Source organism: Platichthys flesus, chromosome 14 (assembly GCF_949316205.1).
Source record: "Platichthys flesus chromosome 14, fPlaFle2.1, whole genome shotgun sequence".
Classification (NCBI taxonomy): Eukaryota; Metazoa; Chordata; class Actinopteri; order Pleuronectiformes; family Pleuronectidae; genus Platichthys; species Platichthys flesus.
Genome location: NC_084958.1, coordinates 22,172,933 through 22,190,766, shown reverse-complemented (window position 1 = coordinate 22,190,766; position 17,834 = coordinate 22,172,933). Strand labels below are relative to the sequence as shown.

The following is a 17,834-nucleotide window of genomic DNA, read 5'->3' as shown; positions in this document are numbered from 1 at the left end:
CAGAATCACAACATGTTTAAAACATAGATACAAAGAAAATCACCAGGCTCACGGCTGCTCTCATCAGAATGCAGCTCGGTCCGTCTCCTGAACAGCCACTGGTGCACCTGGAAACAGCTGGAAACCAGTGTAATTACAGGTTTGAGAGCCGGGCTGAGGAGCCGGGCTGAATACTGAGGGATTCAAGTGAACTGAACCAGTCAACCAGCCAAGTGAAGGAGAAACAGATGCAGAGATCACTCCGCTGTAACTGGAGAGAAGAGGAATGTTGGAGGTTCGGTGCTTTTCTAGAACATTTATCGTTTTCTGTAACTTATTGTCGGTCCAGAGACAAAAAAAAGAACAACAAAGTACAAACAGATTCCGATGAAACCTGAATTATTCATCGTCACGCGTGAATTGCTGCTGTAGCTCAGCCTCCGCTGACGGGCTCAGGGTGACACATGGTTCTGCATCTGCTCAATCCATCGACTTCTGCAGCACGGCCGAGAAACGAGGTGGATCACTTCGGTTTCACATCCAGAGAGAAAAGGAAAAGGAAAGATGTCTCTGACCTTCATGAACCTGTTCATCCTCGATTCACTTCGGTCCTGAAGGAGAATTAGAGCCAAGAATATAAGATAAATTCTTTTTTTTTATTCCTTTCAGCATTTCAAAAATCAAGTGGAATGGTTGAAGATAAATAATAATAATGATAATTTGATTTATAACTTTATTTTTATAGCACTTATCTAAACAAGGTGAAAAAGCACTCTGCAAAATCCGCGGCAAAAAATGAATGAACCAAAATAGAAGGTATGAAATTCTAAACTTGAAGAGCTAAAGGGAAAAGTCCAAATGCTGAGAGCAAATCAAAATATAGAGATTAAATTCAAAATGTTGGGAAAAGTTCAAATGTTGAGATCAAAGTCAAATTAAATCAAGAGAAGTATTTTGTAAATAAAGTGTATAGAATAAAGTAGAAACTAAGTCATAGGTTTTTATTTTTCTATTCAGGGAATAGTCGAACGAAATCAGAGGAAGCTATTTTATAAATGTTGAAAATTAGGACTTTAAGTTTCCAATTCTTTCTGAGCTCCTGTGGTCATTACACTGTTTATCCACTAAAACAGAAATTCTCTAACTTTACAGATGAGGCTGAATCTTTCATCACATCCTAATTCTACCTGATCCCTGTAATTCTGGCGTTCTCATCCACGACACGTCAGATATCAGCTCCACATCAGGTCTGTGATTACAGCCAACACCAGAGATTTAACTGAATACCACCGGGGTCACTGATCCAACGCGGTCGAACCCTCTCGTGACCTCGGGCGTTTTAAAAGGCAGAAGGGACCAAGTGGCACTTTGCAGGGAATCACTGAATGTGGATGATTCACCGCTCGTCACATGTCCCTGCCGTGTGGATGTTAACAGCAGAGGTGTCAGCGGTGAAGGATGTGTATCCGCCCACGCCGCGGTTTGAAAGGGCAAATACAAAATATGTAAATGTATGTAAAGTGTTCTGGTAGTCGAGGGGGAGTCTCGTTCATGTGTCAGCTTCATTTACCGTAAACAAAGAAGCTAAAGAGCTCCGAGCTTTTTCATTTCTCTTCCTTCAACATGTTCTGTGGTTTGTGTTTAGAGACGGAAACAGATTCACAAACTCCAGAAGTGCCTCTGAACTGGGATTCGTCTTTAAAGTGGAAACAGAAAAACTCTGACGATGAAAAACAGGATCTTTAAGTAAAAAAAAAAAGATCATTTATTTTCTTATAGCATTTCGTTGATAGTCAAACAACCAGCGTATGAATCAAATCTGTATATTTCTACATGACAGCTCACTCACACACACACACACGTCACTGCACTAACACAACGGTTACACACTTCACCTCTAAACCAGTGCATCGTCAGAGAGACACAACCTCACTTCTCACTCCTGTAAGAACAAGGCTGATGTGGATCCAGGTTTTTCTTACTCTCAGTAAATCAAAAATTAAACAATGTGTTAAATATCTAACTTGTCTGGAGCCTCAGTGGAAAGCACATGTAGAAAAATTTAGAAGCTGGTCGTGAATGTAAAGTTATGGATTTGTTTAGATCTATTATAAACTGTGGTCTTGAGCATCTACCTTTCAAAGTTAGTGCTTCTTCCACATTCTCAGTAGTTTTGTATTTATCTTATTTCTTAGCAGCGGAGCTCAGACTGAAAGTGGAGTTCCTCTCTGCAGCTCCGCCTGCTGCAGGACTGACCACACTTCAGAGAATCCAATAGTCAACAACTGTTGTGAGATTAACAAAAAACAACAAAAACAACAGGGATGAACAATGCACTTTAAAGTTTGAGTAACTTTTCCTCATTAAAATCCCATCAGTGCCTCGGGTGCTGGCAGAGAGACGGCGGTGTGTGTTTGTTTAACAGCTGCTGTCGATCCTCTTTCTGCTTCTCAGCTTCTCCTCCGTCAGCAGCTCCTCTTTCCACACCAGCTGAATTCACCCAGTGCTAATACCAGGACGTGTGTTTCCATGTCATGTCTGCCTGACGCCTCCTGGATTATCTCAGCGCCTCATCCTGATCAGCTGGCTGCTTCTCCATCGAGTCACAGTCCACCTGTCACAAGCAGATTAGCGTTTGAAACACATGTCTGTGCAGCGAGCGAGGTGACAGACAGGCCCAGTGTTACAGAGCCTTGTGCTGCCGTCACTGTTAAGAGCTTTGCTGTTCAGAGAGCGGGGGGGGGGGGGGGGGCTTTCAGCAGGCGGCCGGCAGCAGGGAGGAGGAGAGGGAGGAAACACAATCAACTGAACAGCACGATATCTCAAAAGCCTCCACACAACAGGAAACTGAAAAACGCTAAATGCTCATAGATGTATTTTTGTTCGCTGCTGGCAGCGAGAGGAGAAGGAGAAAAAGAGGTAGAAATGGAAATGAAGTGGAAAAATCAATCCCTGCTGTATTAAAAAGTCTCAGAGTCTCTCAACCGGCAGCAGACGGCGAAGTGCCACTCGACAAACGGCACAAACGCACAATGCGCTCGTGCACGACTGCAGTGAGTGAGACTGTGTCGACTTTGAAGAGGCCATTTGTTAACAGCACAATTCAGTACTATACTTGCAAAATGGAAATTATTAAAATGTGTACGAGCACACGCAGTCCTCGTAGAAAAGTGCATCAGCCAAACAAAATGAAGTTGTGTTTGAATATTCTACAAAGAGACTGGAGCTGAAACCATGTGTTTTTTTTGACAGAGGCTGAACAGAGGAGCAGCAGCGGTGGACAGTCTGAGGACAGTGTTTTCTGAAAGTGGGGAGAATGTTTAATTTAAATTATAAACCAGAATATGAACATTGATATGTCTCATTTAAAACGTCCTAAGTGATGTTAGCTAAAGATTGTTGTGGACACGATGCCGACATTTACATTTTGTTTTCAATATTTACAATCTGTGAAACCAGGAAATCAAACTCCTCAGAAGTCCAGTTTGGATCCGTATGTACACAATATACAGGGAACTGTGTGAACTGTTTTTTTGCTGTGGGTGTTTTTGCGTCTCCCAGTGAAGTCTCCCAGTGAAGTCTCCCAGTGAAGTCTCCCAGTGGCTCTGAGTTCAGTGAGAGGTTCTGAGGCGTCTCCAGTTCACCGGGCTCGTCTCCGGCTAAATGAAATACTCCTTTCGGTTTTCACCGCGGACGTTCTGGGAGTCGGTCTGGCTGGTGAAGGGGAAATCGGGGCTGTCCTCCCGCTGGACTCCCTTCACCTCCTGGTTTCTGTACGTCTCTTTCCTGCGGTAGAGGAATCGGCCCGTTATCGCCAGGACGGCCACGACCACGAAGATCACCACCGCTATCACACCTGCAAGGCAGAGCACATGTCGATCTGAGACACGTTTGTGTTGTTCAGCTGAGACAAACTCAACAAACATGTAAAATAACTCAACAACTTCCACGAACACACATGAATCAGCACATGTGACATTTAGACGTCTGCTCGCTCTGCAGAATCAGGATCCCTGTGGATTCCTGACTGACACGCTGACTCTGCAAAGTGAATCTACCACAGTGGACTTCGGTCACAGAGCTTTGTGATGTGTGTCCACCCCCCCCCCACCACCACCACCACCACCACCACTCCCCCCTGAGGTCTGGACGTCTCCTCGTAATCTCATCCAACACAGCGAACAGGATTTCACACGTTTGGACTCTGTCTAATTGGAATTCCAGATTATGGAGCAGAAATTTAATTTCGCACTATATTACTTCTTTTTGATAAAGAAAAAGTTTCTCCATCAGCGAGAGGTTTTAATTAGTTCAGCTTTGTGAGTCTGAGACACAAAGTCACAGAGATTCAATGGAGAGTTTTAAAAGACGTCTTCCATCTTCACCTTTACACTGAAAGAGCCGTTCAATAAATGTAACAGACACAAGGAGACGGTGAAGCTGCTCAGTACCTCCGATCAGAGCCGAGTCCGTCCTGATGGCATTGACCAGAGGTTGACCTGAACCCACTGAGCCAGACTGGTCTACAGCAGAGGCAGGAGAGAAAGGCAGAAGAGAAGAAGAGAACGGAGACATAGAAGATTAAAATTGCAAAATTGAGACAAGATAAAATAGAGTAAATAAAAGGCTCAGAGAAGACGAAGCAATGAGACAAGAGAACAAACAGCAGGAGAGAGAGAAACGTTCAGACACAGTCACAGAATCGTCTTTCAGAGAGTTCAGGGTCAGAGACATGAAGCTGGAGGGAAACAGTTCTACAGGGAAGAAATGTGTCAGGAAATTCAAACCCTGGATTCTACAAATGAATTATCTCATCCAGCACGTTGTCGGAAACGTCATGTTCAAGGTGTACATCCTTAATGAGCCCACACACACAGATAAAGAGAGAGAGGAGAGAACAGGATATAACATATGGCTCATGTTCTTTCTCTGAATATTTCGATATGTTTGGTTTCACTTCCTGGTTCCTGGTCGGGCTTCAATCCCATCTCCTCCACTTTACAAGATTAGAACGAGGACGCCAGGCCTTAAGATATTTGCTTTTTAGGTCACATATAAAAAACACCTAACATTTTTAGGGTTTTACAATGTGCTGCTTCCTTTTACAATCTTATCCCAGCTAGGTATGTGCATTTTATTATTTATTATCTTATTATTATCTAATTATATCCCTTCTCTCTGTAACTCACCGGTAGATACGTATGTAATGTTACCTCCTCACAGGTTACAGGGTCACAAACTGTAAATGCTTCACAAAATCAAAACACAAAACAAAGCTCATCTCCATCTTCAAACTTTTTTAGAATTCCTCTTACCTGACAGGTGGTGTTTGTTCTCCGCTGCGTAGGGATCGGCCGAAGCCGAGGAGCCGCAGCTGGACCGGAGGAGAGGTCCGCTGATGGAGACGGGGCTGGTGTCCGGGTGGAGCAGAGCGGCTTTCAGAGGACTGATGGAGTTGAAGCTGAGCACTGAGAGACAGCCGGAGAAACCCAGAGACGCCAACCTGGACACGTCCGGGTCCAGATCAGAGTCTGAGGAGGAGGAGAGGAGGAGGAGAGGAGGAGGAGAGGAGGAGGAGAGGAGGAGGAGAGGAGCAAAATAAAGTATCTCACCTGTAAATAACTTTATTTATGTGGTGAAAACTAAAGGAGGCAAGAGACAAATTTAATATTTGTAGGAAATGTGAAGAAATCCCCTGAAGCCGGACGTACACACGGACAAACCCAACATGTGCCTCCGGTCTCTGGCTATTCCTGGAGGCATAAAAATGAAGCTTGATTTATCGGAGCTGTGACTTAAACATTTATTTAGAGGCTGCACTCAACCGGTGGAACCATTTGTCCAAATCATGTCAAACACCGACAGGTTCATTGACTCCGCTGCACATTATCCTGCAGAGGCCGACAATAGAGGCAACACATTGATTCTGAGGATCTCTCACACACACACACACACACAGACACACACACTGTGACTTTCACCAGGACGTGTTCATGTTGATGAGCAGCAGGGAACATGACGGCAGCCTGTACCACTCAGCTCCTTCCTCCTCCCTCCATCAGTCCGGCTGATGGACGATCGGTTTGTCAGGAAACGACAGAAAATCCACTTTCCTGCTGCTTCGTGTTCTGATCCTGATCCGAGTCTGACTCTCTGGTTCGTGTTCTGATCCTGATCCTGAGTCTGACGCTGCTGGTTCGTGTTCTGATCCTGATCCGAGTCTGACTCTCTGGTTCGTGTTCTGATCCTGATCCGAGTCTGACGCTGCTGGTTCGTGTTCTGATCCTGATCCTGAGTCTGACGCTGCTGGTTCGTGTTCTGATCCTGATCCGAGTCTGACTCTCTGGTTCGTGTTCTGATCCTGATCCGAGTCTGACTCTCTGGTTCGTGTTCTGATCCTGATCCTGAGTCTGACGCTGCTGGTTCGTGTTCTGATCCTGATCCGAGTCTGACTCTCTGGTTCGTGTTCTGATCCTGATCCGAGTCTGAAGCTGCTGGTTCGTGTTCTGATCCTGATCCTGAGTCTGACGCTGCTGGTTCGTGTTCTGATCCTGATCCGAGTCTGACGCTGCTGGTTCGTGTTCTGATCCTGATCCGAGTCTGACTCTCTGGTTCGTGTTCTGATCCTGATCCGAGTCTGACGCTGCTGGTTCGTGTTCTGATCCTGATCCGAGTCTGACTCTCTGGTTCGTGTTCTGATCCTGATCGGAGTCTGACTCTCTGGTTCGTGTTCTGATCCTGATCCGAGTCTGACGCTGCTGGTTCGTGTTCTGATCCTGATCCGAGTCTGACTCTCTGGTTCGTGTTCTGATCCTGATCCGAGTCTGACTCTCTGGTTCGTGTTCTGATCCTGATCCGAGTCTGAAGCTGCTGGTTCGTGTTCTGATCCTGATCCTGAGTCTGACGCTGCTGGTTCGTGTTCTGATCCTGATCCGAGTCTGACTCTCTGGTTCGTGTTCTGATCCTGATCCGAGTCTGACGCTGCTGGTTCGTGTTCTGATCCTGATCCTGAGTCTGACTCTCTGGTTCGACGGAGGAGACGAGCGGGCGCACGCCGACATGACGGGGTTCAAACACACGGTGCTTCACTCACTGAGACTTTACATCTAGTAACAGACTGAAGGTGTTAAGATAATTAGTATTTATTACGCCATAAAATTAGTTTTGTGCAGCCATGACTAAGATATTGTGTTAAAATAAGATTCATTATGATTTAATAACCAATAACCAAGATTTTCACATTAAGCTGACAATAACAATTATGTTCTAATACAACTTCTATGCAAATGAATTAAATTAAATTGAAGTAATTAACATTTTTCAGCTCTATCTTCGTAGACAGAAGGAAACTAAAAGATCCAAATTTAAATTAATTTGTGGAACCGAATTAAGACAAGTTGACAAGATGGACAATTACATTGATCGCCCCCTGGTGGCTGGCTGCAGTATAGATCAGAAATCCTCCATGTTAGTGGATGGGACATGGGTATTTCTTATCCATGCTTTATCTCAGTCAAATGCATTTGTCAGTGGGACCTAAATCCACCGCTCAGCAGGAAGTCAGTGATATTTATTCTGTAGCTTCCTGTCTGTGAAGCAGGAGGAGGCGGGGTCTCATTCAGCTCGTCAGGTGACGGCTGCTTCACCGACTCTTCGTGTTTCACAGTTTGTTTCCTGTTAAACTGTTTCTGTGACTCTCTCTCTCTTATCAGAAAGCCCCTCCTGTTACTAACAGCTTATACCTCGGTCTCTGATGGAGCCGCTCGGAGGGAACATGAATAAGTCATGACTGAGACATTTACTGTCCCTGTCCCACTGTGATACAGGTCCCAGTCCAGCTCCATGACGATGGGTTCTAACGCTCTAAAACTCTAACTGAAGCTTAACATATTCATACTCCACCTGAGGCTTTTCAAAGCTGCCAAACATATTACGTTTTTTTCAACCTCTTGGTTATGATAGAAAGCGAAAAGGGGCTAAACACGATGTTCATAACAACTCATCAATTATGCATCGTTTTGTTCTGACCTGGAACCTGGAAGCATCGACATCAGAAACACAACATCCACACTGGGGAGGGAGCAAATCTGCATTTCTCAAAAAATCTGATTTAATCTCTATATTATATTATTTGTTTGTGGTTTTCACATAGGAATAATGAGGATAATGTCCTGAGACCTTATTGTCCAGAGTTCATGTCTGAGAACAGATCTGATCCCAGTTCAGCCTCATCACTGACCTGGCACTCTGCCCAACACCAGAGACTTGATGGCGTTGAATTCTCCGTCAGACGTCAGGTTGAAGTCCTCTCTGGCGTTCTGGTTAATCTGAAAAGAAGAGAATAATTTTCTGACTCTCAGTTCCACCAAAAGTAGTTTTCCAATATCAAAACCCAAAGTTTAAAAATCTCTTAAACTTTGCTGACTCTTATGGGACCGGAAATAACTCCAGTTTCATCTCTTGGTGAGATATCTTTCTCCAGAGTAAACGTTCACCTCACGTCTTCACAACATTCTGCTAAAGATAAAAGGATTCAAAGGAATAGAAGGCGGATAAGATGAGATGCAGCTCATATTTCAGCTCGGCTCAGTGAACCAGGACGGGGTCACCTTGTTATTTATCTCACCACGTTGATAACTATATGGACCTTCAGGCTGCCGGGGCCTGGTTGGGTGAAGTTCACCTCATGCATCACCTGAGGCTGCCGTAACAAGATAAGAGTTTGAGTAGATCCAGGTCTGATTAGGAGGCTTCATGTTTCATGAGGAGATGCATGGATGTGGAGTTTGTCCAGCTGCAGGAGGAGCTGAGAGGAAAGTGCTGACAGAGCTTTAATATCACGATACTGTACCACAGTGAATAGATGGAAGTGCCTGTGTGTGCATCTCTATGTGTGACCTTGACTTTACCCTTGAGAAAAGTGACTTCTCTATAAAACATGAGGGAAATTCACATGAAGCAGTTTTACAGCTGTTGTAGTTCTACACTGAACTTAAATAGGATTCTCATGGTACTCTGGATATTTTCATTAAACACAACAGATGCTTTATTTGAGTCTTTGTCCCCAAGTGGACTAAAACTGCTGAATGCCTCTTAACAGTGAACAGGTTTAGGTGGTAAGGTATTACTAAAAGTGTGTGTGTGTGTGTGTGTGTGTGTGTGTGTGTGTGTGTGTGTGTGTGTGTTGTTACCTGCACTGACACAGAGTCGCTCAGTCTCCTGACAGTAACTGTGTGTAATTGTCCGTTGGCCAAACTCTTCACTCTGCTCCTCAGCACCTCTGCTTCTCTGCTGCTGTCCAGCTTGTACCTCACCTCCAGCTCCTCTGCACACGCACACACACACACACACACACACACACACAGACACACACACACATACAGACACACAAAGAGTTATGTTCAAAGCTGCATTTGCAACAGATGCAGGTCAGCTGTCTAGAAAGGTCTCCGCCTTCCATCCCAACATCAGCTGGTATCTTTCCAGCCCCGTGCGACCCTCACAGTGTCAGAGTGGACTGATATGAAATATGAAAGCTTGTGATTAAAACTCTGTTTTTCTACAGTGGTACAAAGAGTGTGAGCGACCTGCAGACTCCTGCTGCTGCTCTGCTAACACGTCTCCTCCTGAATGAGTTCTTGAGTAAAATTTGGTTTTGGAGGATGAACAGGTAAAAGTTCAGTTGAAGGTAAAAACCAAACAGATAAATTGGAAACTTCATGTGTAACACCATTTACTTGACAACTCCAGCGTCAACAGGAAACCTTAATGCACTGCTGTCCATCAGCTGTGAGTCATTAACAGCAGAGAAATCCATTTACAGCTAATCTAGCAGCAAAGTGCTGTTTTATTAGAATCCTGGAAGCAGAAAATGTAAATTCAAGGTGCCTCCTTCTCTTAAAAGCCAAACTCACTCACACCATCATCCGAGTCCAAAGTTTATAAAACACATCAGCGAGTTTTCTGCTGTTTCATTCTGCAGCACACTGACCTGTCGCCCATTAAAAGCTGCAGCAAACTCTCCCCCCCAACCCCCCTTCCTCAGCATCACCCATCAGCTCCCACTGATAAAACCACTGAACACTTTCTGTCCTCCTCCAGCCAGTCCTCCCAGCTGGACAGATTAAAAGCCAGTAGAGGCTGACGGGTTGAATCCAGAGAAGAAGAAAGATCGGACAGATCCTGATAGATCTGGGAAAGCTGCGGAGCGAGGGATGAGGAGGAGGAAGGAAAAGGGGGAGGAGATGTGAGGAGAGGAAAGTAATTGGAAAACCTTGGGGGATGGAAAAAGAGGTGTGGTGGAAAAGTAAAGACGGAGAGATTCGTAATTTGAGGTTTGAAGCCTGAAGATGAAAAGGAGGGAGCACGGGAGAAGAGAGAGAAAATGACGGAAGGCAAAAATAAGAAATTAGAGGCAAGAGGACAAGGACGGAAGGATGAGAGGAAAATTGTATAGGGGGAGGAGAAAGGAGGAGGAGGAGGGATGAGCAGGAAAAAGGAAAGAATCAATCCACTCCCCCATCAGTTCTGAACATCAACCTCACAAACGCACTCCTTCAAAATAAGAGCTTCCTCCTCACCGTGCTTGTTGATGAGCAGGGCCAGGTGCTCTCTGTAGTACGAGGACACGTAGAGAAGCAGAGCCGGGCTCTGATTGGTCCTGAAGCTCAGCGAGACGTTCTCTCCTCTCAGCGTCACGTCGGAGTAGATGGAGGACGGGGGGGCGCTGCTGTTCCTCGTCAGCTCGTACGGCTCCTTGAAGGTGTAGCTGACGGAGGTGGTGGACTCGAAGGAGGCCGACACCTCTGGAGGAAGGAGTTGGAGGATTAGTGCATATCAACAGATGTGAAAATCACAACATCTGTATTCGTTTAAGGGAGAAAGATCTTTAGGGGATCTCATCACGACTTATCACTTTGAAAAGGAAGACGACCATTTAACACCAGAGATAAGATTCTTTATTCTAATTAATTTCCAGGGAAGTTGCAATATCTTTAAACTTTGTTGTCACAGCTCTTGATTCATTAGCAAGAAAACAAAAAAGGTTGAATTTCTGAAATAATATGAATCATGGATCTAAACATTTTAAAGTTGCCATTTCTCAAGTCACCCCCCCCCCATCAAGCTTCAATATTTAATCTAAACCTGTAAACAATTACAAGAGGTACTTTTCTCCAGTTGGATGAACAACCAGACACTAAAGGTAGAGGTAAGTCTTGAGCAGAGAGGAGGAGATGTTTAGTATTTGTGTACCTGAGTGGCAGAAGACTCCGGTGAACGCCGACAGGCCGCAGTCGCAGTGGAAGCCGGCGGCTCTCTCCACGCAGCGGCCCCGGTTCTGGCAGAGCGAGCCGTAGCTGCTGCAGTGACCCGGGCAGCCGGGTCGAACCCCGGGCGTGATCCTCGCCCGCTCCTCCAGGTCCAGGGTGACGCCGTTCAGCTGCAGGGAGCGGATGCAGCCCCGGAAGCCCTTCTGCCGGGACGCGGTTCCTCCTGAACACATCAGGAGAGACAACACAACCATGAACACAAGCTGCAAGGCAAAGTCAGTGACATCATTTTATACATTTAGATTTAAAATGTTTTTTAAAAAGGGTTAACCTTCAGCTCATGAACAGTTCCTTTGGGCATCATGGACGTCTGAGCCAGAATTTGTTTGAGATATTTCAGTAGAAGTTGTCGAAACAGGAAAAGTCCCTGACATTCATCCTCAAAGGACCATGAACATGTCTTACCAAAATCCACAGCGATGGATGGATCTGGCAAAACATTTCACACAAAACTAAGACGTTGGCTCTGGAGGTGAAGTCCGGGGATCGCCACAGGGCTCCAGAGACATCCTCTGGGAACCATGACACACTCCTTCTCTCTTTGTGTCCTGATACGTCTCTCTGGTTTCCTCCTCCTCTTGTCCTATGCAGCAGATCCACCCCCACCCCCCCCGCTCCTCCACCAGCTTAAACTGTCAACTCTCCTCTCTCGAAATGAAATGATGAAAAAACCCTCTGTGCTGACAACAAGCTTTTATCACAGCAAAGGGGGCACGACTTTCATCAGCTGTCGCTCTGCTTGTCCAACAGGAGGCGCTGCCCACTTCCATGTGTCGGCTTCCGCTGCGCTCGGCGTCCTGTAATGGTCCCCGTTTGTTCACTGGGATTCAACACGGCACTCTCTTATTCCTGCAGTGATCACAGTGTGAAGCTCATTGTGCTCAGAGCAGCGTTCGGCTGACGGCTTCCTGTTGTGCAGCAGCAGATTCTCACACTGATAAATCACCGAGCTGCGTTCAGGCCTCTGCTCTCCGGTCTGATTCGACTCATTAACTGTTCAAACAACTGGAGATGAAACGATAAAGAGTCATTTTCATCCTATAAGTCTCCTGATCATCATCGTTCAGCACTAAGATAGAATCTGACCTGCGCTCTGATCAAATGACCTTTTCTCGTTAGAGCACAGCTTGCACTTTTTAATGTAAATGCCTTTTATGTAAATCTGCATCATAATCACAGTGAGTCAAACCCAGTAGCTACACTCTCACTCTGCAGAGTGTAAATCAACCTCATGAATACCAAACCGAACAGCATCTAAACGCTCTCATTTCATATTTGCAACAGCTGACTGATTCAGACACGACAATTATCGAAGATGACGAAGAAGCAATCGCTCAAAACTTGAAAAGATTCCTTGAAAGTAAAGTAGAGAAGAGGCCAAAGACAAGTTTCATGAGGCCAACGTGACCTTTGACACCCAAAATCTAACCAGATACTCCGGGAGTCTGAATAAACCTTTGTGCAAAATTTGAAATGACTCATATTGAGGTGTTTGTGTGGACACAGCGACCTTGACCTTTGACCTCAGTCCACAAAACATTCCAAAACTATCTCAAGTCTAAAAGAGTCCTCAAATAATAAAAAGTTCAACACAAGAGTATTGGTAAAAACAGTATACCAACACAAACCCTATAAATGTTACTATCATTATTATTTATTTATTATTTTATTAGTAGTAGTATTAGTATAAAGACTTTATGGCCTAATGCACTAAGTTTAGATCAATATCCTCTTAAAGAAAAACTAACAAAAGCATATTTAATGTTTTGTTTCTTTGTGAATAAATAAAACATTTTAAATATGAATAATTATGACGTTGAAATCAAATGATTATTTCTTAATTATGTAACTGAAGTGTGTTTTTGTGGCACAGCAAACATGAGATTAGAGGCTCAAGCTGCAGAATTGACTGATCAGGATACGTCACATATATTTATCACATCCAGGGACACGAGATGCAAACAAGGGGAATCTTGAAAATCCTTGTACAAGCAAATGCTTTGGTCCCAGAGACAGAATAATAAAGTGTCTGAACCGACGGTGATGCAGCACAAACACACAAAGGATTACACATGCACACAGGGCAAAACAAAAGATGATAAAGCTTCACAAAGGAAGTCGTTTCTGCTTCGTCGCACTAAAAACTGCTGCGTGTGGAGTTTCCTCAGCAACTACACAACAAACAACAACAGGAATCAGAGGATGAACAATGCTGTGGATTATAAATCTGTGCAAAGGCTAATTAATCTACACAATGGAGTTCAGTTCCTTGTGAAGCGAGGCAGGATTATCACTCACACACAAACACACTGTAGATTTACGGAGTCTGACTTTAACACAGACCAACACAGCATCTTATGATTCTAACAACGGAGCAGAAGTCACCAATAAACACAATGCCTGTGTTGAGAGAGGGTTTCTGAATTTAAACAAGCCGAGAGCCGTTAATCCAAATAAATCAATATTTGGTTTCACATACAGCAGATCTACAGGAAGCTGGTGTGTGCTCATGAATTAATGATACGTGAATAATCCTGCAACAACAACAACATGAAAAGAACACAAACAAAGAAGTGAAGACATTTGCTTAAACACTGTTTTACAAGTAAAAATACGCAGCCTGGGAAAAACAGTACTTTTTCTGTGGTTCTGCAACGACAGCGGCCGTGAGTCTCCTCTTGGTTTTAAAACCACAGATTTATAATAATAATAATAAACTTTATTCATGTAGCATCTTTAAAAACACGTTTACACGGTGCTTTACAAAACGAGAGGATGCAGGTAAAAGAGAAATTGAATTGGAAGCTGGGGGAAAGGAGTTTGAATGTTTCTCCCAGTTAGGAATGAATCTTTGGAGATTTCCAGACTAGCTGAGCCTCAATTCAAACCACTTAATAGAACAAACTAAATCTAAAAACATTCTGGAATACACTTAATTTTATTTAATTAGTTCTATTATTATTGCTTCCTACTTTTAGTGATTACTTTCTGCAACAACAGGATCCTGTTTTTTTCCCAGCGCAGGTTCATTTAAAAATTCATTGGAGCCTTTATTTGCAATTAAATTACAAATTGGTTTATTCAAGCAAAACCAGGGTCGTCGGAGCTTCTAAATTATCCCGGTGTTCTCGGCAGGTTCAGCTGACGCTCGGTGGCTTCACCAGCGTCTCTCTCACATACACAGAGAAGTGAGGGATGCATCCTGGGCATCGAACCTGTGAAGCCCAGTGCTGCTGAAGACACAGAACCAGTCCATACCAGCACATTTTCTAAGAAACAGTATAAATCCATTAGTGCACTGTGCTGATAATTCATAGGTAGCATATAATATAATATATACAGGGTTTGGGCTGATGGTGACGACCTGCTGGCCCCTTACAGCAGATTATGGGATAAACACATTCGTCCAATCTCATCACCGTTGTGTTGTTTCCCTGCACACTGTTTTTACTGATATGAAGTGACACACAAACTACTTACAGGACGATAAAACCTGATCATAACTGATGGATTTTCATTATTTGTTCCTCGCTGCAGATCCACTCAGGTTAGAGAGAGAATCACGAGGAGACGAAGGAGCAGCTCTGATGACTGTGGATATTCTCAGAGTCGCAGTGTGACTGCTAATGAATCACTTACAGGTTCATCTACAGATTATCTGAAGACACTGTATATATATAAAACCACTGCTCCCTGTTTATTCATCCAATGTAATCACAAATCATCCACTCAGCACTTTTATATCCAGCCGCGTCAAGCCTACAGCAGTTTGAGAATATCTCTCTTCCTCCGAGCGGGGTTGTGAGAAGAGGTCAGACCTCCCAGCCTCGAGGGACTGGGATCAGACGACCGGGAGTTTATGCTGAAGTCTGGACGAGCCGACTCAGCGGCTTTTAGATCCAATAGCTCTGAGGTGACCACAGGATTCAGCCAAAAGGAGATTTAGAGGAAAACAAAGAATATTTTTAGCCTTTTTCTTGTGAGGATTTGATCAGAATCAGAATCATTGAGGATCACTTCCTGCTGCAGCTGCTCCTCATCTCTCTCCTGTAGTTTATCTGTGTCAAATTCATTTAACAAGGGAAGTGTTTCAATATTCTAATAATAACCTGATTAAAGCAAAATGTCCGAATAAGACATGTGAGATCTTGTGTGTATAATGTCTTTGTCTTATCTTTTATTTAATTTTATTTTTAACAAACTCATCCGATCACGAGTATTTCCTGTCTTTTCTCTGGTTTCTGTGGGGGGGGGGGGGGGGGGGGTAAAACAGGTGAATAACTCTGTGGCTCAGAGTTCTAAACGAGCTCCTACGCAGATGAACTGCTCGACGGCAGAGGAAGAACCAGCAGCTGTGCACAGATCAGTGCTTTCCTGCAGCGGCAGATTCTGTGAACTGAAGTGGGAGGAGAAACTAAATGTAGAAGAAGTGTGTGTGTGTGTGTTTGTGTGTGTATGTGTGAGATAGAGGGGCCTTGTGTGTCTCCTCCTCACCTATGAACAGCTGGCTGTTGAGCTGCAGGTGGGCGTGTCCCTCGGCCGGCGCCTCCTGCGTGGCGGGGGGGAGCTCGTCCAGCCGCAGCGTAGCCTCCTTCACGTTCCTCTCGGCTCGGACCCGATGCCACCGGCTGTCGTTCAGCGACACGTTGGACTGCACGAGAACCTCCAGCGGCCCGTTGCCCACGTCGAAGGAGAAAACCACCTGAGTGGAGGCTGACGAGACAAGATGGAGGAGTCAGAGGGGGATGGAGCCCAAGGACAAGATGGAGGAGTCAGAGAGGGATGGACCCCAAGGACAAGATGGAGGAGTCAGAGAGGGATGGAGCCCAAGGACAAGATGGAGGAGTCAGAGGGAGATGGACCACAAGGACAAGATGGAGGAGTCAGAGGGAGATGGACCACAAGGACAAGAAGGAGGAGTCAGAGGGGGATGGACCACAAGGACAAGATGGAGGAGTCAGAGAGGGGTGGACCACAAGGACAAGATGGAGGAGTCAGAGGGAGATGGACCCCAAGGACAAGATGGAGGAGTCAGAGGGTGATGGACCACAAGGACAAGATGGAGGAGTCAGAGGGTGATGGACCACAAGGACAAGATGGAGGAGTCAGAGGGTGATGGACCACAAGGACAAGATGGAGGAGTCAGAGGGTGATGGACCCCAAGGACAAGATGGAGGAGTCAGAGGGAGATGGACCACAAGGACAAGATGGAGGAGTCAGAGGGAGATGGACCACAAGGACAAGATGGAGGAGTCAGAGGGAGATGGACCACAAGGACAAGATGGAGGAGTCAGAGGGAGATGGACCACAAGGACAAGATGGAGGAGTCAGAGGGTGATGGACCACAAGGACAAGATGGAGGAGTCAGAGGGTGATGGACCCCAAGGACAAGATGGAGGAGTCAGAGAGGGATAGACCACGAGGACAAGATGGAGTTTTAACTGAAACAAGAAGAAATGTTTGGCTCTGTGAAGTCATGCAGAGACTCAGACTGGAGTATAAGCAGATGTGAGACATATTAGACCATCAACAACTCAGTAACCCTCAGATGTCCCTCTTAAATTCATGGTCTGGTGCGAGTGACTTTGTTCCTCCTCCCATCAAAGGCACAGAGAGATCTGAAATCTGTATTTGTTGATTATGGCTACAGTTGAAGAAAGAAAACTTCAAGGGGGGACAGGATGGAACTAAAATCAATTCATCCTCATAATTCAAATCGTAATACTAAGTTTCAACAATTTGTTTTGCAGAAAATCAATTAAGGAAGTGTTTATAGAAGCAGCTGGGAGCGCTTTAGGTTAATGATACAAAGCAAGACACGATACGGTGAGCACTCAGGCCCAGTGATGAGCCTAACTGCTCACAGTGGAACCATCCACCCAGTATGGATCATCCTATCGCTGAGGCCTGGTGGGACCTTGAGGAGCTGAACAGTCGTACCAGCACTTTCAGAATCTCTCTCTCCTCTCATGTTGGTTTCAAACGGAGAGTTCGAGTGTCTCTGAAACAAATCCTCTCTCTTCCTGTTTTTGGAAGCAGAGGATTTCGTTTCTCTGGGAGCGGAGAGCGAGATGAAACCAACCTCAAGGCTTCCGACAGTAACTTTCGTTGGGAAATTGTTCTCAGGACTAACAAGAGCGATCTGAGGCGGCTGCCAGCAGAGCAGTGGTATTCAAAGCTGGAACAAACCGCGCTGACTGTGATTTCCCCCGAGGACGGAGCCTGTGTCCCTGAGTTAGACTCTGTGTGTGTCTGTCCCTTCAAATCCCATCTATAAGCAAATGCACGGTGAGACACAAAAATAGCAAATGGAATTTGATGAAACAGAAAACAACAGATTTTACCAGCAGATTCACGACTTTCCACTCACGTCTGCCTCTAAGTGCGCAGCTCATTGTTCACTGCATCAAAGTCCAAACCATGAACCCAGTGGAGGAGGAGCAGCCCGGGGGATATTTATTCCATCTTTTAAATGACACCACAGCACAGAGGGATGTGAATGCAAAACAAAACGCACACACCTAC

The 17,834-nt window shown here is 45.0% G+C and overlaps 1 protein-coding gene across 1 annotated transcript in view; it reads right to left on the bottom strand.

The window, feature by feature from the left end:
* Positions 1-1,727: 1,727 nt before the first annotated feature.
* LOC133968964 (contactin-associated protein-like 4) overlaps positions 1,728-17,834 on the bottom strand; it is a gene marked incomplete in the record, with an annotated part of 68,633 nt that continues 52,526 nt past the window's right edge. The window contains 8 exon segments of the mRNA XM_062405239.1: positions 1,728-3,835; positions 4,431-4,502; positions 5,295-5,510; positions 8,219-8,306; positions 9,171-9,304; positions 10,560-10,784; positions 11,233-11,472; positions 15,804-16,022. Of these exon segments, the coding sequence (XP_062261223.1) occupies positions 3,639-3,835; positions 4,431-4,502; positions 5,295-5,510; positions 8,219-8,306; positions 9,171-9,304; positions 10,560-10,784; positions 11,233-11,472; positions 15,804-16,022 (1,391 nt within the window).